The sequence below is a fragment of the Falco cherrug genome, chromosome 10 (assembly GCF_023634085.1).
Source record: "Falco cherrug isolate bFalChe1 chromosome 10, bFalChe1.pri, whole genome shotgun sequence".
In the NCBI taxonomy this organism is placed as follows: domain Eukaryota; kingdom Metazoa; phylum Chordata; class Aves; order Falconiformes; family Falconidae; genus Falco; species Falco cherrug.
The window spans coordinates 7,947,164-7,967,414 of NC_073706.1; the positions used below are offsets into that span (position 1 = coordinate 7,947,164).

Sequence of the window (20,251 nt, forward strand, 5' to 3'; positions counted from 1 at the left end):
CCTGCAGGATGTGACACAGGGGGTGCCCTGCGGGCTCCCCCACCAGAGAGCTGGAACAGAAATGCTGGTTGCACCAAACCACCCGGGAACATCCCAAAACTTGACACAGCTGGCGGTCAGGGACTGCTCTGCACTGTCACTTTGCGGTGCGCTGCAATCACTGCATTTGGGAAGCAGGCAAAAGGCATGTTCTGCACTTCCCAGAGCCCGCCCTGCTGTTTAGAGCATCAGTGATTAATAATTAGCTGGAATCATGTGCTCAGGTTAGTGGTTCTTAAGGAAAAAATGGCTCAGGAATTCAACGAGCCCTGGATTTATCAAGAGTTTTATATACATCTCTCGCTCTCTCAAAAGGTCTGGAAACCATAAATGATGATGATTTGCTGCTGACCAGAAGAAGGTATTTATCTGAGGGGGGATTTTCCTCTTTTCTGTTAATGGGGCAATGAGCCAATTCAAAGGCATTAGCTTGGGGTGCCTCGATCTGCTGGACAGGGCTGAGTTTAGATGGAGGGATGGGAATGTTCTGGCATCGAGACATGCCAATGCTTTCACTAGATTCCATGAGGTGAGGCTGCTCTGATGCTGAGAGTTTTGCCAAGATCCTCTTAGGGTCCCAGCTACCTCGTCAATGTTAGCACAGAAATGGTGTAAACGTGAACGAATCGCTGTCAGTTCAGCAGGATACGGCACCTTTAAATGTGTTCCGAGATGCGTGACCGTATGTTCACGTTCTGAATGTGTGTGTTAAAGATACAAACTTTTATTTGAGGTACAGTTCTTGGGAGTGTTTCTCATGATACCTCCAATATCTGTGAGTCAACTTGTTTTGTCAAGGCAAAAGGGCTGCCAGTATGAGGAAAAAGCAGCAAATTGCTAGCCAGGTTGGCTTTGGGTGGCTCGTCAGATTCTCCTGGAAAACAGTTATTAGTTTCCCCTTGGTATTGGCTGGAATAAAGCTGCATCTTTCAGTAATAATGTCAGCGTATGTGCCTAAAGACAAGCTTGCAGAAGGAAAAAGATGCTTTGAAGGCCCTTCTAATCTCACCTCAACGTGACGAGACAGAAGACTGTTGAGGAGAGCATTTGGTCCTTTCCTGGAGATGAACCAACGCTCGCTCGGGACACATCTGAGGAACGTTCCTTCTTTTGTCCTCACCTGGAGGAGTGGGGAGAAACAGTAAGTCAGTTCATAGTCTCTGGTGAAATTCCAGGAGCTGGTGCAGCTGTGGTGCCACCACATCGCAAGAAAGGTGGAGCCATGAGGATTTCGCATCGCCGGGGTGCCACGGCTTTTAGAGACGCCACCTTGACGGTGAGGTGTCCCGGTGAGCCGGGCCGGGCACCAGCAGGGCCGGGCCGAGGCTGCAGGGGCTCCCGGCAGGAGTCTGTGGGGCGAGGGATGCTGCAGGGACCCCTCGATGCTGTTTGGAGGAGACAGGCCCCGCATGGGGCGGGGGTGCGGGGGGGCACGGAGGCCCCCGGTGGCGCCAGCGTCCGGGGGGGCAGGGGCAGCCCAGCGCCGGGGGGCCGGGGGGGCAGGGGCAGCCCAGCGCCGGTCTGTGCGCAGCTCCCGCGGAAGGGCCCCGCTGCCCTCAGGCGCCCGGGCCCGGCCACCCGCCTGGCGCTGGCGCTACCGGGGACGGGGGCGCGGCCCCCCCCCCGCCGCACCGGGGCAGCGCTCGCTGCCGTTCCACAGCGGCCCGTGGCGAGGGGCGCCAGCACAGGCTGGGCGCCGGGGAAAGGTTCTGAAGGGCGGCGCGGCTCTGCTGCCCGGCCCCGCTCCCCGCCCCGCTCCCAGCCCGGTCCCGCCCCCGCCGCGGCCCCGCCGCACGCCGCTAGGTGGCGCTCCAAGCCCGGTGACGGCGGCGCTGCCCCGGCGAGGGGCCGCCCGGGAGCGGTGGGGCTGGGCCGGGGGGCGAGGGGCCAAGGGGCAGGGGGCCGGGGACCGGGGTCGAGGGACGAGGGGGCTGGGGGCCGGCGGGGCAGGGTCCGGGGGTCTCCCAGGGGGAGCAGGCGGTGTGTGCGCCGCCGCCCTGCCCGCAGCGCCGTGCCCCCCGCCGGCCGGTGCCGCCGGGCGGGGGCAGCTCGCGGCGGGGGCAGCGGGAGCCGAGACCCGGCCCCGCTCGGGGCAGCTCCGGGGCCGCCGGTCTGCGGCTGTGTGAGGGGGCCCGGGGCTGGGAGGACACCCAGGGCGCACCGCATGCTCGGAAATACATCTCGATTCTACTTCTCTATTTTGCAGCCCCGCTCGCGGCGCCGCGGCACCGCCGCCCCTCTCACCCTGTGCCCCCTCCCAGCAGCCCGGGGGCGGGCAGGGGGCATCCCCGGGAACACCTTCCACACCGCCCACTGCGGAGCCCCATGGCCAGCGAGGCACGAGAGGCATCACCCCCAAACCCTGCACCCCCACGGACCTCCCCGCCTGACCCCTTCCCAGCCCCTTGCTCTCAGCGGCTGCAGCCTCAGCCGTGCCCCCCGAGCAGCAGGGGCAGGGGGACGCCGACCCTCCCTCCCCACCTTTAACGATGGCAATGACTTCAGCTGGCACAGCCCTGGCTGCTGCTCAGCCTGCGAATTCGCCCATCACCTCTAGTTTTCTGTGCCCCCTTCCCCCTCTGCACCCGAGAGCTGCCCCCCAAGCCTGGCTGCCAGCAGCGCTCGGCCCCATTTCTCTGGCTGCTGCCCCCGCTTATGCAACTCTGGGCTCTTCCCGAGCCACAAGGCACCGAGGGAGCAGGAACTGGCTGCAGCTCCCTTGCTGGACTCTCTGGCATGGGAAAGTGTCAGTGGGTGGGAGAGCTGGAATAGCCACTCCTACGGCTCCCGTCCAAAGCCATAAATGCAAAGATAGGGAGATGACAGGGACTGAGAAGTGAGCTGTGTGGGGCACGGCACACTGTGGCTGTCCCCACCTGGTGCCCCGTCCCCCAAGGCCAGCTGCCAGGTGGCACAGACCAGCGAGGGGCTGCCTCTGGACGCCAGCACTCACCACCGACAAGTCCTAACTGATCCCCTGGCAGCCTGTGGTGCTCAACACAAGATGAGAGCAGATGGAAAAAAAGTTATTTGTACAGTCCAGGGCACAGACCTTTAATGCTTTTAATGAAGAAAAATGTTTTAATTCTTCACTTAATCCCACTCTCCTGTCACCCTTTCTAAGACTTCCCTTGATTTATGTCATCACCCCTGGCAATACACACCATGGAGTTGCAGCTACCCAGCCTGCAGCTTCAGGACCTCTGAGTTCTCTTTCAGAAATCTCCTAAAGGAATGACCATGTTCTGTTACTGAGAACTTCTGATGCTTGGCAGGGTATCCTGGAAGGGCAGAGTCCCTGCTCCCTTGATGGATCTTTCAAAAGCTTGGATACACTAGAAAAAAGCATTAATCCATGGTGTGTAACAAATTCATCAAAGGAGGAGGCTATGCTTACCTAGGACATGGCAGACAACTACGAACTACGAACAACTTCTGGAAGGTTAGTGGACAGCAACTTCCCTGCCTTTTTTTTTTGGAATACAAGAAAACAGGCTATTCATAAAATAAAAAGTCACCTCTTACTGTCCTGCTCAGAAAGACAGCCCGTGTCTTGCCATCCGAATGGCTTCGGCAGGGACTTTCTGTGCAACACAGGACTGGAGACTGCAGCTTCTGCTGTCACTGTACCCGTCCACGGGTGCTTGTGCGCACTCTGGCTCTCCCTCCTTTTCCTCCTTTCGCAGAGCCACCGAGCGGGTGCTCTGACCTCCGAGTTGCTCTGGAAAATTTTCAGTCTGGTAGGGGAAGGTATTTCGCTCATGTTGTCCCACCGGCTGGAGGCCACGGTGCCAATCTCCAGGTGTCGTCTCTGCAGCACTGACAGGGCAAAGAGCAACGTGTAGATAAAGTGGGGATTGAGCAACCCAGCCCTGCAAAGGCCAGGCATGCTGGGTCAGAGGTGAGCAGAAAATCAGCAGAAGACCAACCAATACCCAAGCATCACCATGCCACATGGGAACAAGGGGTGAGGGAGCACTTAGGGAGGGGGAGGACTCTGGTCTGTAACAAAAGAAGCGGAGGAGGCCAGGAGACATGGCCTGCAACCGCCTGAGGAGATCCCTGCCACTGGAGACTGCAAGGCAGAGTATCGCAGCTGCGGTTTCAGAAGAGAGGAAAGCATGTGGCAATCGTGTTTTATGTTAAAATGAGGCAAAGTTTCGAGCCTGGTCTAAGAGCTGGGGCAGACGGAAGGAGAGCCAACCTTTCTCCGAGTTGAGACATTGTCCCTGTCTGACATTTCATAAGTGCTGGGTTTTTACAGTGGAGAATGGCAAGTGGAAAGCAATAGATTGAAATCTGGCCTCTGCCAGGTACAACTTATGAGCTGTTGTTGGCTTAAGGTGTGCGGCTGTATAAAGAGGGACCTGGGGCTAGGAAGAAGAAAAAACAGGGCGCACGACATGCTCAGAAATAAATTTCAATTCTACTTCTGTATTTTGCAGCCTTTATTGCAACACTGCTCCACTGAAGACAGTCTTTCAGGCGAGGTCCCCTCCTACACCACCACCCCAGCCCCCCCAGCCCATCCCACACCACCTCTGTGCTCTCTCCCTGCCTGCTTGCACAGATACTACCCTGCTCCAGAACCCCTCACGTCCTCCTCTTTAGCTCACCTCCAAGGTACCACCTACAGCATCTTGTTCGCTGATGCAGCTGTCAGCTTTTGGCATCAACTCCTTTACTCTTTGCCCCCCTTCTGCCCCTCTACGTTGTTTTAGACTGCGGGTCTGTGGGTGGGCAGTTGCCTTCACACAGGGTTCTGTGTGATGCGGCTCTGATCTTACTGATCTGCTATGAGCTACTGCAAGGGCAATAATACATGAGACAAGCTTGCAGCAAGAAGGATCAGAAATCAGAGACAGCCTTTTTCTAGAGTATCCTCAGTCCACAGACCTTCTTATAAACACTTCAGTGTTTGAGCCGTCACCATTAAACGAATAGCTTCTCCCCAAAGCTGGTGTCCTTCCAGGGACAGCTGATGTAGACCTGGAGCACATGAACTGGAGAGTTTGCAAGAAATCCTGGAAAAGATGACAATTTCCAGGAAGAAAATGTCTCTGCAAGGCTTTATTGTAGTCTGAGTCTGGAGCTGGAAAGTTGTGGCTTCTACAGTGCAAAAGGGAAACTGGAGAGCAGAATTTAATTCTTGATAGAAATAGGCAGCGAGGATGAGATTCTTCCCTCCACCTTTTCACCATGCTGGTGTCCTTCTGTTATCCTCCCAATATCTATATTGTTCCACACACGAATGTAGTGGGATCTGCATTCTATTGCATCAGAATATTTTTTTTTTTCTGCTCAAAAATGTTTATGTTCTTGGTAAGTATTTTGTGAGATATGCTGCCTCCTTCCTCAGCTGACTAGTTATGAAAAAAAGAAATCATGAAATCACTGGGAAGAAGGTGCTTTTCACAGCAGCACTGCCTTTCTGCTGGAAGCGGCTCTGCTGGGAGACATGCTGCAGAAGGGCTGCTGCCCTTGGGTGTTTCACAGAGCAAGAGCAGTGCCCGGATCCCTTCACCAGGAATGTCTGCATCTCCTTTCCTAGCTAAAGCATCTCTCTGAGGTTTTCCAGGCTGATTATTAGCAGCCTTTGTGCATCTGGCCAGGCCAAGCCATGGCGCTCACAGGGACAGAGGTCGGGGTGCCCAGACCTCCACTCAATCCTCTGTGGTGCAATCCTTGCTCTGCACCTGTTCCCATTTCAAAAAAACCCAACATTTCTGGCCATGCATTTGTTATGACAAGCGCAGAAACAATTTAAAAGAGACCAGAGCTAGCTCCAAACCTGCTTGCCGAATGCTAAGGTTTTGGATAAGTGGTTAGTCCCGCCAACAAGGTTCCCATGAGAAGCTGAGAACGGACGTCGGCTCCATGAGAGTGGATGTTGGGATTTGAGGTGAGCTGGAGGAAGTTTAAAGAGATCCAGGTACAGTACGGAGGTGGGGGGGGGGGGGGGGGGGGGGGGGGGGGAGAAGGGAAGGAGGGGACAAGCTGGGCATCCAACCTCAATTACCACCCTGGCTGACGCGATCTCGGTGACTACGGAATTACTCAGCACTGGCCTGGAAAGGAGGTGTGGGCCACACCATCCCTGATATAATCTGTTTCACATGACAGTTGCACAGACATTTTATTTTGTTGGGGAAGATCAGCCTGGGCAAGAGGACAACTTTCTGCTGCGGAGCAGTAGAGAACAGGGCAGAAATCTGAAGAGGGCAAATTTAGATCTCCAAAAATATCTTGAAAAACTGCCCAGGAAATTTACCAACCAGCTTTAGGGTTCTGTTTTAGCCAACGGCCGTGGCAAGCTGGAGATCTGCCGGGCCAAGAAAGACCAACCCTGTATTTCAGCAGGTCACCGTGGCGGGGGACCTTCTGCCTTGCAGGTCCCCCAGACAGGCGGCTGGGGAGGTAGGAAGCGCATGAGACCGACTTGAAGCGCTGAGTTTCAAGGGCCAGTTAGGGCAGCCACTGGATGTAACTGCCAGATCAGAATGCAGGATAAAGACGCAGAATGAGGGTGTAAACAGCCTGAAGAACAAGCCCTGGCTCCCTGCAACTTGCCAGTATTTGCACCCAATACAGATGTTTGTATTTATGAAGGTATGGGCTCCAAGTGCAACCTCCAGACCCAGCTCTCTGGCCAGGCCCAGCTCCAATTTAATCTCTGGTGTATTCACCAAAGATTAACTCGGTAGATAAAGATGGAACTAGAAATATTTGAAGCCTGAAAACCTGTTAGGGGACTTTTGTTGTGGAAAGAAAAAGTCCTTTTAAAACCGTGAAAAGCAAAAAGCGAATGAAAAAAAGAAAAAAGAAAGGAAAAGGCTGATGATCCACTGATTCTTGAATTCTTCCTCTTTTCAAAGTTCTGAGGTTTGAACATTATGAACAGTTGACTGTTTGAATCGTATAATGCAATACCTGTTCCTCTGGCTTAACGTTACAATATTTCCCACACCGCAGGATTGCTTCACATTATTCTAAGAGGCCGTGTCATTTTCCCTGCAGTGCCAGGTCTTCTTTACTGAGGCGAAAGCCACTCCTACTTCCTTTAATTATATGTTTTGTTTTAAATTAATGTCCTTTATGCTGGGGATGAATCACCAGCTTGTAGACAGGTAAATGTGGGAGTAAGAGTGAAAATATAAGTTTGATTCCCAAGGTGGGTGTCTTTAATTAAAACGGACATCAAGATTCTGTCTTCCTTCCCCAACTTACCCCGCAATTCCAATTAAAAAAATATGTGGATCCCATGTTTCTGTGCACGATTCCAAAAAAACCCAAAACCATGTGGATCCCATGTTTCTGCTCACGTACCTCGCTTTGCTGCCCCGCACTGGTGCACGGGTGCCCTGTCGGTGTGTCACGATAGTTTCGACAGACCCTGAGGAGCAAACAGCTGATCCTGCGGGAAGGGCACCAAAAAAACCCCAAAAAACCAAATGCGGATCCCATGTTTCTGCGCATGATTCAAAAAAAAACCAAAACACAAACCCCAAACATGTGGATCCCATGTTTCTGCTCACGTACCTCGCTTTGCTGCCCCGCGCTGGTGCACGGGTGCCCTGTGGCTGTGTGTCGCGATAGTCGCGACAGACCCTGAGGAGCAAACAGCTGATCCCGCGGGAAGGGCACAAAAAAACACCCCGATGTGGATCCCATGTTTCTGCGCACGATTCCAAAAAAAAATAATAAAATAATAATAATAGCATGTGGATCCCATGTTTCTGCGCACGTACAGATTTCCTGCTGCCCCGCGCTTTGCGCGGTGCCTCGGTGCACGGGTGCACGGGTGCCCTGTGGCTGTGTGTCGCGATAGTTGCGACAGACCCTGAGGAGCAAACAGCTGATCCTGCGGGAAGGGCACCGGCAAGCAGGGACAGCGGCGGAGGGAAGCCCGCGGCGGCGCCGCGGGCTTCCCCCCTCCGCACCTGCGGGACCCTCCCCGGCAAAACCCCGCTTTTATTGCGGCTGGCTTCAGCGGGGCACCGCACCGGCACCACCCGCCCCGGGTGCCTCCTCCGGGGGGCCGGGGCCAGCAGATGCCGAGCGTGCAGCGTGGCAGGCGGCCAGGCGGTGACGCGCCTGTTGCTATGGGATCCACCGCCCCTATAAATAACTGAGGAAAGGAACTTTCCTAAGTCAGAGACTTTAGGACACGGGGATCCAGAACCAGATGGTCCGGAGGAGACGCGCCAGCTCCCGCCGCAGCAGCCGGAGCGGTGAAGCCCCGCCGCGCCGCAGGGACTGAGCCAGCCCAGGTGGGCAGCGCAGCCGGGGCCGTGCCCAGCGCCGCAGACTGAGGCAGGGTCTGGACCCCCCCCACCCCGACGGCGGCACCTTGATCCTCTGCCGGGGGGGCCCCCCCTGCGTCGTTTTCTCCTCCCCGCATCCCCCTTTGCTTTCATGCAACGCCTGGTGGCCTGGGACGCAGCATGCCTCCCCATCCAGCCGCCCGCCTTTAAATCCATGGAAGTGGCTAATTTCTATTACGAGGCGGACTGTCTGGCTGCGCTCAACAAGCTGCACCCGCGGGCGGCCGGGGGCCGCTCCATGACCGAGCTCACCGTAGGGGACCACGAGAGAGCCATCGACTTCAGCCCCTACCTGGACCCCTTAGCATCCCAGCAGCCGGCGCAGCCGCCGCCTCCCGCAGCAGCAGCAGGGGGCAACTTTGAGCCTCCCTGCAGCAGCGGCGGCGGCCAAGATTTCCTTTCCGATCTCTTCGCCGAGGACTATAAAGGCAGCGGCGGGAGCAAGAAGCCCGACTACACCTACATCAGCCTCGCCCGGCACAGCCACCCCTGCGCCAGCCAGAGCCACAAGCCGGGGGGGCTGCCGGGCTGCTTCCCGCCCCAGATCGTGGAAACCAAAGTGGAGCCGGTCTTCGAGACCCTGGACTCTTGCAAAGGGCCCCGTAAGGAAGAAGGGGGAGCCGGGCCGGGACCGGGGGGCATGTCCTCACCCTACGGCAGCACCGTGCGCTCCTACCTGGGTTACCAGTCGGTGCCGAGCGGCAGCAGCGGGAACCTGTCCACCTCGTCCTCCTCCAGCCCCCCCGGCACCCCCAACCCCTCCGAGTCCTCCAAGTCCGCCGCCGGCGGCGGGGGCTACTCCGCGCCCCCGGCGGGCAAGAACAAGCCCAAGAAGTGCGTGGACAAGCACAGCGACGAGTACAAGCTCCGCCGGGAGAGGAACAACATCGCGGTGCGCAAGAGCCGCGACAAAGCGAAAATGCGCAACCTGGAGACGCAGCACAAAGTCTTGGAACTGACGGCCGAGAACGAGCGGCTGCAGAAGAAGGTGGAGCAGCTCTCCCGGGAGCTGAGCACCCTCAGGAACTTGTTCAAACAGCTGCCCGAGCCCCTGCTCGCCTCCTCGCCCCGCTGCTGACCCCCGGCCGGGCCGCGGGGCGAGCGGAGCCGCCGGCTCCTGGCCCCGCTCCGCGCTGCTGGGCCGGGGCGAGGGGGGCGCCCGGCGGGCGGGCGGGTCGCCTGGGGTGGTTTTCAACATTTTTTTTTTTTGGGGGGGGGGGAGCAATATTTTTTTTTTTTTTGTCTTTATTTACACGTTGGCAGAAGGCTCCGCCGCCGCGGGGCGCCGGCCCGGGCCGGGGGCTGCCCGGGGCGCGGTGGGGCGCGGTGGGGCCGGCGGCCCCGGCCCCGGGCGGGCTCTGCAGGCTGCTGGGCGCTGGGGTTATTTAAAAGAGCGAGAGGAGAGCAAGGGCAAAGTGATGCAATCCTTTAAGCATGGCTGGGAATGCTGTGTACATGATGCAATCTCGTGTAACTGTCAGTCATGAATTGAGTAATCTGTTAAAGATGTTCCTACAGTTTTTTTTATTATAAAGAATAATCTATTTCTATAAGAAAATACATATGTATATTTTGGGATCTATGCATTCTTGCTACATTTGAAGCATTAATGAACAATTTTAATAAACTTTATGACTAGGTTAAAAAAAAGTAGCTTGTTTTATTTTGAAGGCACGTTTAAAGTTAGATTAAATGCAGGGTTGAAATTCTAGCTGAATCTGGCTCAACGCTTGTGATGAGGGATCAGGATTTTTGTTGGTCTTTTGGCTTTCTCTATGACTCAGAGAAAGGAAAAGAAAAACCAAACCCAAAAACAAAACCCCCAAGAGAAACCCAGCAAAGAGCAGAGCTGGAAGCTTTAGCCAGTTCTTGTTGCCTCATTTTATTTCCTCTAATCCCTTGCTTTAGCTGCCGCTTGGGTGTTGTTTGGGGAGGAGGTGTTTGTGTTGGGGTTTTTTTTTTGCACTTCTTGCTGTTCTGAACGTGTAGAGCAAGATGTGCTATCCAAACCATGACCAATCTTTGGCAAAGTAACACCGAGTCTGAAGTGGGAGGGAGGAATAAAAAGGGAGGAAGCCTGAAATGAGGTTTTGTTTGTTTGTTTTCTTTACAGAGTTTCTATTCTCTAAGTTATGATTCAGCATTTCTTATGTTTGTAGTTTACAGGAATAAACATGAGAAAGTAGCATTTCTGTTGGATGTCGGTAATTTCGGTCATTGCTCAGGAAGCTCTCATGAAACCCGGCCAGGTGAGAGGCATCTCAACAACCCCCTTATATTTTTCTCTTGAGACATTTTTCTAAAACCTGTAGCTAGTTTCTCTGCTGAGAGGTGTTTGTTTCTGTGTGCCTGTGTGTTTGCTGAGGACAAGCAACAGAGAAGTGGGGAGGGGGGGGGGCAGAGGAGAAGGAGGTTTGTAGCAGGCCGTAACTTTGTTTTAGAGAGAAATAAGGCTCTGCCTGCCGATGGAACAAGCCAGCCTTGCCAGGGCTCCCAGGTTATGGTATTTCCCCCGCTGCAGGCTGCTGTGTTGAGCTCTGTAAGAAGTTAGTCTCAAGCTAGTTACGTGGAGAGTGCTGGGCAAACAATCAGGTCTTACTCAGCATTTTCCATTTTCCTGTTAGGCCAAATTTAAGCATTAATTTTTTTCGATCCAGATTCCCAGTACCCCAAAAAATAAAATCCTTAATCATCTCTGCTCTGACAGCTGAACACAGAAGGATTTTTTGGCATAAAGGTAGTGGACTTTAATTTGCTCCTATATATTCCAATACAAACAGCAGTGCACTGCAGAAAGACAAATCTTCAATTTGTTGATTATTTGTAGTGTTTCTTTAAGCAAAGCATGTTTTCTACTGAAAGAACTGTTCTGCTTTTTTTGACACTTTAGATCATAGCGTCCTGCGGGTAAATCTGCTAGGGCTCTTACTGACATTTGTTATGCATTCCCTGCTTCCCCAGTGCCTCCATAGCTCCTGCTAGGAGCTGTGCAGTAGTAAGCAGTGGAGTGTTAGTCCTGGTACAGATTTCCCCCGTTTGCTTTTTAATTTGTACAGTGCAGTTAAGTTGTTTTTATGATACCCTAAGAATAGATTTTCTTGGGTGAGCGAGCTCCTGCACCAGCATGACTCAAGTTCTTGCAGGCAAGATAGACGTTAGATCTTGTCTTGACTGTCCCTCGTGACGATGATTACTCCAGCCTCCTGTGGCTGTTTATTCTACTATTCTTATAGTTACGAAACTTATCCACATCGTTAGATCCTATTTTCTTGTTGTGCTGTAGGCCATGTAATGTTACCCAAACTTACAAGCAGTGTTCCCAGTCAGGACCGTGTGCTGCTGAGGGTGGAATTGCTGCAGGACTGAAGATGTCCTCAGACACATTTATTTCTTTTTCTTTCCTTCCTTCCTTTTCTTTTTCTTTTCCTTCCTTCTTTCTTTCTTTCTCTCTCTCTCCCCCCTTCTCTCTTTCTCAATGGCACAGCTTCCATCAAAAGTTCCGTTTGTTGGGGCTGGAAAGCAGGGTAGATTGAAAGATAAGATGTACTAAAGGTATTTATATTTGTTTAAATAATAGTCCAGTTTTGGCGCTAGAGCTCTGCCAGGCATGAATGAGCTAATCCCCATCCTTAAACTTTGCCTGCCACAGTTCAGGAGAGCTAGGGTGGTGCTGCTGCAATTTAAAGAATGATGTTTAAATTATTGCTGTATTCCAGTGTATCTCTTCATTAGGATGATAGATTTCTCATTCAGGAGGAAACTTGGACAGCAATGAGCTTTTGTCAGAAAGTTGCAGTTACAGACAGGAAAATCGAGGACATAAATGTGCCAATTTTACACTAGTCTCAGAAGGAATCCGTGAAAGAGTCAGTAAGAGAATTCCTGGATCTTTCATTCTTAATCTTGTATTACCCACATAACTAACATTTTAGGAGCTTTGTCGCACTAATTAAATGCATGAAGGTCATGAAACACCCTGCTTTACAAGCAAGCATATGAAAAAGCCCCTGTAATTAAAACATTTCCTAGAAAAAAAGTTTGGAAAAAAAAAAGTTTGGAAATGAATCTGAGAAAACTCCAAGTACTAAAGTAGACAAAAGATTCCAAATACTTTTTCTAATCACAGTGGGGGAATTGGAAAATCCCTGTCCAAACAGTGCCTCAGCTCCAAATATTGATACAGTTTCCCATTACAAATAAGATTCTGTTGACTGAGAGCAGTACTTGGTACATGTCAGTTGTCTCCCCTTGCGCTCCTCTTCCTAAAGCGGCTCAGTACAGCTGGTGGTAGAACTTTGCAGTCTATATACAGGCAAACCACGCACAGAAGTTAAGGCACTTCAGTAGCCACTTCTGAATTTTATGGAAGTTTGGAAACAGCATTTCATTTGGGCTTACCCCCCGCAACCCCCTTTTAATTATTTATTACATTGACTGACTCATACAGGTCTTTCTCATTGCTACTCAAATAACAGAGTTTCTTCCTACGTAGAAATAAGCCTGTAAGATCAAATCCCTAGCACTGACCTCCCCTTTCCAGCACTGGTTTATCATTTGCTAGGTGTTTGCATTCAGTTGTGCTTAGTTCTGCAAAAGGAATCATATGTATCCTTTTAACACAACATATTTCAAAATACAATTATAATTTTGTTAGCAGTTCTTCTATCTATTAATAGACATTATTACTTTCTTCTTATCTGCCCAAAGCATGTATAACCCTGTGCAGCTCCGACACTATGGAGTTGCTTTCACTTTTTTCCCACTGCCTTCCATTAGCGACTCCGGGAAGATGCAGGCAAACGTATGCTTGTTTCTGTGCTAACTGTTTCTCCTCTGTCAAATAAAATCATCCAAATTGCACACATGCACCAAAGGGTTATTGGGCAGGAGACCTGATCACATTTGATAACAGTATGGTTTTTTCCTCATTGAAATTCCGCAATAGCTTTCAAATATCAAAATTACAACCTGAAAAAATACTTTGTGCACAATGTTTACTTTTACAGTTTCATTGCTAGAACAACTGTCATTGATGTGGATATGTATAATACAAAGTTACTCTCACACCAGCTAGTTTTTAAGTAATGTTTCATTAGCTGTGACCAGAATAAAAATCAATGCAACTCAGTATCTGCTTTAATAAAGAGAAAAAATGTATATGAGGCCAAATTACACATCTTTTTTTTTTTTTTTTTTTTTTTTAATGGTGATACCGCTTAAGATACAATAAGCATTGTCTTGCATTTTCCTGTCATTCATACCGACACAAAGTGAGTCTGAAGCACCACGGAACTGGAAGGGCAGGGTTCTGCATTCAGTTTGTACTGGATGTAGATGATTATATGGTGGACGGGGGGTAATGATGAATTTGGTTCTAACTCTTTTTCCTACCAATTGCTAATGCAAAATAAGTTTTATTACTACTCTCCTGAGTGCTAGCCTTTTTTATGTTTAAGTCTACGCAAATGGTTAACAGTCAGAATTTTAGGGCAAACGTCATATACTAACATGAAGTGTGGAGAAAAATTTAAACCTATGCATGAAAGTTGAAAGGGTCTTAATACATTTACATTAATCAGGACATCTAAACAAACTGGGAATATAGCTAATTACTCCCAGGGAAACAATTCCCTTCAAATTCTGAACACTTTATCAATCGATAAAGTAAAAATAAAACCATGTGGCTAAACCTGTACATTCAATATGTGAGGGAATTAGTTCTCTTCTGAGAGATACTTGCTGAACAGACAAGTGAAACCATTAACAGAATGAAGTTCTATTTAACTCTTTGCTGGGACCCAAAACATAGTCCAAGAGTTTAATCTTTGCAACATAAAGCTAAACTTTGTAAAGTGTTTCTACACTTGCATAATATCCTGAGGTTTTCTGAGGTTCCTGATTGTTTCAGGTGAACTGAGGCTGTTTTGCCCCAGCCTGGACAGACGAGCAGCGCAATCTGGTGAGTATGCAAACACCTAAAAAGATTAGATACAGCCTTGCACTGACATCAGGATCATGTGAAATTTATGGTGCGGTGTTAGCCTGATGCAAAACTACGTGAAACTCCAGGAGAGTTTCTCGTTGAAATGATGCTGGTGGCAGCAGTGTGGCCACCGGGGTGTGATGCCAGCACACCCGTCCTCGGGTGCTGCAGTACGGCACAGCTCTCAAGTTCGGCACAGCTGTCATTCTGATGTGCTCTATTTGATCTATTGGAAACTCAATCAGAAATCAAAATGCCTTTTGTGGTCATTTCCTCACCTGCTACGTTGTTTGAGTGTTATGTTTTGAATAAAAGGTTTTGTTCCCCTCCTAGAAATGCTGGTCACTAGATCTGCCTGGATGTGAAAAACTGTATGGCTGGGATTCAAAATGAGGTTAAATGGGTTAATAGTTGCTGGAGCTAATTGATCTACACTTACAATAGGGATACATTTAGTTCCAAACCTTCTGACTGTTTGCCACAATTTCACAGAGTAATGCCAAATTGTTTTAAAGTTTTCACAAATCTATATATCCACTATTACAATTATTCATACAATAAATTCCAGTAATATTTTCTAGCTAATTAAAAGCTAGGGAAGACTTTGATCTACATCCAGCTTTCACCTTGCTCTCTCCTATTTGCTCTTGCCTCTGGGATTCCTGTATCACACATTACATAGCTATCAAAGCCCTTTCTCAGAGTTCAGGGTATTTAAATCAGAGGTTTTAGTTAGGTCTCATAATTTCATACAATTTGCAAGATAAAATCCACTATAGAAATGCTGGCTCGGTCAGCAGACTTGGTTTTGATCAGCTCGAATGCAGACGCCTCTGTACTTCGTGATAGTCAGAGGAAAGAACTGAATTTTTGATAGAGGCTACAAGATGCTGTGGTCCCTATCCCCACACAAACCAAGCGCAGTGGCTTGTTTGTTGTCTATAAATACCTTGGGTTTGCTAGTATATTGCAACAGCAGTTCATTAAGCCTGTGGTAAGCAGCTCATTGATATTGCCTAGAAATTACAGTAATAGGACTCACAGCCTCCTTCAAACAGTGCAAAAATCCCTCTAACACCTCACCTGCCGTATCCCCCTCCTCCATTAGCTCACCTGGGAGCCGGGGCCACAAAAGGTTTGTGATATACTTTCTATAAGCGAGTGGAGGAGCTTTGGCTTTAGAAATTAATGTCATGGTGACACGATGGGAAAATATTTCTGTGCAACATGATGAAACAATTACTTGGCTGAAGTAATTCAGGAAGGGAATCACAAGAACAAGAGAAAGTGCCTGGAGCCGGTTGGAGAAGCAGAAGGCGAGCAGTGGTGGCTCGCTAGCAGAAACATTGTTTTGCTAATTTCCCCAGCCTCTGCCATCTAGACAATAACTCGGGGGTGGATGTTTGTGACAGTGATTTGCCACCCTTCTCTGAGCCTAGGTGTCTAAAATACAGATTCTATCTCTATTGGTTTTTTTGAAATACAAAAGGCCAGAAAACAAACCTAGAATGCAATTCATTAAAATACTTCAGTGTATCTGACATTTAAATGTACAAGAAGCAGAATAAAATCGGTGGGATAACTTGGCACAATGAGATGAGTAGAATTACAAAAAAAGGAGTAATTATCAAGGAGTTTGGTTGCTTAAAGGAATGCAAGCTGGACCATAGCCACTCACACTTAACTTCAGCACACCAGCCAGCTTTCGTGCCAGCTCTGTGAAGGAAGTTACATTCCAAGCAGGACCGCTTTCTTGCTTTTGAGTTATTGATGACCACTCGCAGTGGCAGAAAATATTTTTGTGCTTAAAGCACAGTGCTGGGTTGAGTCCCCAAATCTGAAGGAATAGAAGGGAAGGCAGAAAGCCTTCATATATGACTTTAGCTATTGGGTGCAGTGTCCTTAACTACATTCAAAGCAAGTTACATAGCTGCAGAGCTAACGAGTGCAGAACACTGACAGAAATTAAGATGCAAGGGATAAATACTGAGCTTTGAAACAAAAGAGACAGTTTCTCATCCTGGCTCTTTCACCAGTTCATCTTTAGCTTATTAGTTAGCCCCTAAATGTAATAGAAGCTGTAAGCACATATGTGCATCTCTAGTTATAAGAGCAGTTGCCATAGCTGCAGGTATATTTGCCTATTATATATTTAGATCCTGATCTTCTGTATGTGCTTCATGTTATACATGTAGCTGTAGTGATTTCAGTGGAACTATTATTACTCGCATGAGTAATGGTAAATGCATAGATCTGTATTTACATGGATGTATTTACATGGATCTGTATATACATGGATCTGAGATCACAGTGTCTCTGGGAGAATCTTTGTGCCTTGCTCAGTTTTATAGCACTGCCCTAGCAAATTTTGGCCACTTTAATTTTTCATGTCTTTTCAAATTCAAGAGAGCTATCCATGCACATGAGCTGATGTGGCTGTCACTTCCTGTCCAAAAGGAGATGACAGTGGCTTCAGCATTTTTGCATTTCCCAGGAAAAAAAAACCCCACAACCCAAACCCAAACAACAAAACATCTGGCAAGTGGGATACAGCCCATGTTCTAACAGCTCTTGTTGGGTCCCAATTCCACAAAGTACTTGAGTGTATGTTCCATCTGAGCAGAAGCAAAATGATGCTGAACACAAGCTTTAGTGGTTTGGATGTGCCAAGCGCTCTGCCGAAACGTATCCTTCTAGAGCCTCAGCTGCAGCTGCCTGGCCTCTGGCTTACACTGCTCTGATGCACCTGCGGCATGGGAAAGAAACCATGATAGAAAATCTGGATGTCCAGAAAGATGGTAAATGAGATGCACTCATACAGGCCAAAAAGAATCCTGATTACCTCCTTACTCTACTGAAGGAGCCCATCCAGTTTGTATGCCGGCCAGGTCTGGCAAGCCACCGTTTCGGAGCATGGCGTTAGTACCTGGCTGCTGATCAAAGGCTTCTTAAGCAACAACCCACTCCACATCAGCAAGAGCTGCTGCCAAGAACCATGGACTTCTACGGGCTCGAAGACAACTGATAAAGCAGATGCTGAGAAAAGCAATGATGCCTGCATTGGGCAATCTAAGCACTACTAATGGCTACTGGAAAATGTTACTTTTATTTTAGTTCTGCAATTGCATAAGCCTGATTCGCTAAAGGCTCACAGTGGCATGGTGATTGTATAGGACTTGCTTTTTTTTTTTGCTTCCCCCCGCCAAAGCATTTTATTTAGATGAATATGTGCTCTCATTTTACAGGGGAAACCCACTACTCCTTGATAGTTCTTCCTCTGTCAATAATAAATATGGGTTGATTGCTCCTTTCTCCACAATTAGCTCCCGTGGATTTGGTTTTGGCTTGTGAAGGATGCCGTACTCAGAGTAGGTAGGAATGATGCAATCAAAGCTCTTGTAATACAGTACTGCGCCAGGTTGTAGGGGATACAGTTCTCCAGTGAGGCTTCCAGATGGGAAAGGGATTGGCAAAAAGGACAAGGCGGCAGATCTCCATGTGGTGAAGAGGCCTGAAAAGAAGGAAGTGATACCAAAGAGCATATGGTTCTGGGAAGGCTATTGCAAGCTGCGGCAGTGATGGGAACCGTTTCCAACAGACAGGCTAGGGGCAATGAACTATTTTCCCACTGACCTCATGGTAACATGAAGTGAAAATGCCACTCTAGTGTTTTCTGCCAAGTCCTCAGAGGCAAAACCTTAGCAAATGGCTCCTGCTTTTGCATTAATTCACTAGCAGGTGCTCTTCTGCACGAGCCCTGCAAGAGCTTTATTACCAGAGGTACAGTAACTATTAAACAGCTGTAAGCCTAACCTGGTATTTACTGTAGGACTGTGCCTTTTTATTGCGCAGAGGGAGGGAACTCCCTTCTCAGCCCTCCAGGTGGTCCCTTCAGGGCAGGGATGAGGCACATCGGTGAGAAGGGGTGGGGTTGGGTGGGAGAGGCTTTCATTGCTGCCCTACCTGTTCTGGGCATAAATTGAAATGATCAGTCTCTAAATCCTGCCAATTAGGCATGCTTTACTGGCATTGGAGTCAGTTTGCTATGATAGGTGGAACTAAAATGTTACTTTTAAAAAAAAACAGAGGCAAAGATCCTGCTTTAAGACATTTCACTCCCCGAGCAGGGGTCGCAGGGGGCAGCAGTGCACTCTGCAGGGTGGGCAGCAGGAACAGCTCAGGGAAAAATACCTCCTAAGGCCTCTGCGCACCCCCTTCCAGCAGTGACTGTCCATTGGGGAGCCTGTGGAGCAGGGCTGGAGGGTGCAGCCTGCAGTGTGCCGCAGCACTCTCTCCTATGCAATAATCCCACTTTATCATTCAAGGTAGCATTAGATGTGGGAAAAAAAATAGTGGTAACCCTTTCCTGGGCTCCACCTGCCAACAAAGCTCCACCTACTTGGGAAAGCAAAATGAGATGCTTTTTACAAGACTATGAAACTGCTAATCAAGGTAGTACCTGTGCTCTCAAGTTAGTACCTTCTTAGCCTTCTGATCAACAAATTCCTATAATGAAGAGGCAATATGGACCTCTTATGTCTATTACTTCTTGTCTTCTGCAGACTGAGGCAGATGTTGCTTTATTTTTCACATGCTGCTCCCACCCTGAGAGTTATCTTCATTACTATAGAGGCCAAAAACAACGGGGTTGGTTTTCCTCCTAGAAGAAAAGTTATCCTTGCAGCATGTGTTTCTGCTTGTGAAAATATGGGTAGGCTGTGCTGCCATGCAAAAGCACACTGGTTTCCTCACGGATTCGAAGAAGAGGGTGAGGACCATCTCCCAACAGCCCTGTATTCCTTTCTTTTGAACAATTCTCACCACTGAAACGTTTAGTCTCTGCTGGGCTAAAATAAGCATTTCTGGTATCAGCATTTCAGACCTTTGTGACAGTCACTTGCTTCAAAACAGGCTTTATTCTGAGAAGGGTTTGTCACTGGCACTTGGCTATGTGGAAGGGTTCTTTAGGAAGTGAAGAGGATAAATGAGAAAATTAATTACCCATGTAAAAATATTTTCATACTGCATAAAGCTCGCCTATGAGGATTGCTGCCTTTCTTATGTCCTGGGACCTCCGACCGACTCAGCCTCCTGCATCCACAGCTCGTCAAGATCCGTGGTTGTTTATGATCAAATTATTCTTGTGTAAAAATCTAGGCCATAAAAGTCCACTTGTTAGAAGCTTCTTTACAAATGCAGTACCAGGTTCTTCCCTCCTTCACCTACCACCATGTCTCGAGGGGAGAAGGGAGGTGAATGTGACCTCCAAATAAACGCCTCTCTCAGCTAATCTGTGCTGTCCTCCAGCCTCCCCGCAAGGATTAAACATTAGCCAGGGATCTCAGCAGGGCTTTGGCCACACCACGCAGCCAAGTGAGTCGGGGGGACCTGGCACGCTGCGGGACCCCTGAACTGGTTCTGTGCTAAATGTTAAGCCCAGATGATCTCTTTTCAGCCACTGCTGCGGAGACCCAGCCCCACATTAACTGGAGTGATGAAAAGAGGAGTGATGACCTAGTGATTCTGGAGTAAGGAAAGTGTCCTGTACCTGGCATTGCTGCAAACTGATTTCAGATCTCAGGGAAGTTATTACACCCTTCTTTGCTTCAGTTCTTTTATCTGCGGACAGATAGTTCCTGGATGTGTCTCAGATATTACTTGTTTAAAGAACTGTGAAATATGAGATACGAGACCTTGACAATACCATATATTAATTATTTGAAGCTTATATTAAAAGCTAAAAATATGAATGAATTCAGCAGGGAAAGTCTTCTGGTGAAAATAACTGGAAGCACAACTGTCCCTCACTCCCAGCACTTCCCAGACAGTAACGTGACCACACAGAGTTTGGCTCATTATATATGTAAAATAGGTAGATGCTATTAGAAAGTAATTTTTTTCACTC

General features: G+C 49.1%; 1 protein-coding gene and 1 long non-coding RNA gene across 3 annotated transcripts; one reads left to right on the forward strand and one right to left on the reverse strand.

The window, feature by feature from the left end:
- Window positions 1-3,474: 3,474 nt before the first annotated feature.
- On the reverse strand, window positions 3,475-7,926 carry LOC129737020 (uncharacterized). 2 transcript variants are annotated; one of them, XR_008734333.1, is made up of 3 exons: window positions 7,579-7,926; window positions 4,936-7,453; window positions 3,475-4,843 (listed from the first exon to the last, which is right to left on the reverse strand). It is a non-coding gene; the product is annotated as an uncharacterized LOC129737020 (long non-coding RNA). The 2 variants fall into 2 exon arrangements; XR_008734332.1 differs by having other exon boundaries at window positions 3,478-3,858; window positions 4,656-4,843; window positions 4,936-7,926.
- Window positions 7,927-8,127: 201 nt separating this feature from the next.
- Window positions 8,128-10,548, forward strand: CEBPB (CCAAT enhancer binding protein beta). Its single transcript, XM_027813573.2, has one exon. It carries the CDS (start codon window positions 8,455-8,457, stop codon window positions 9,439-9,441), a length of 987 nt encoding a protein of 328 aa, XP_027669374.2. The 5' UTR covers window positions 8,128-8,454; the 3' UTR covers window positions 9,442-10,548.
- Window positions 10,549-20,251: the final 9,703 nt, after the last annotated feature.

Bases quoted from the DNA above. Each gene is read 5' to 3' on its own strand.
- CEBPB (XM_027813573.2), top strand. From the start codon at position 8,455: ATGCAACGCCTGGTGGCCTGGGACGCAGCATGCCTCCCCATCCAGCCG.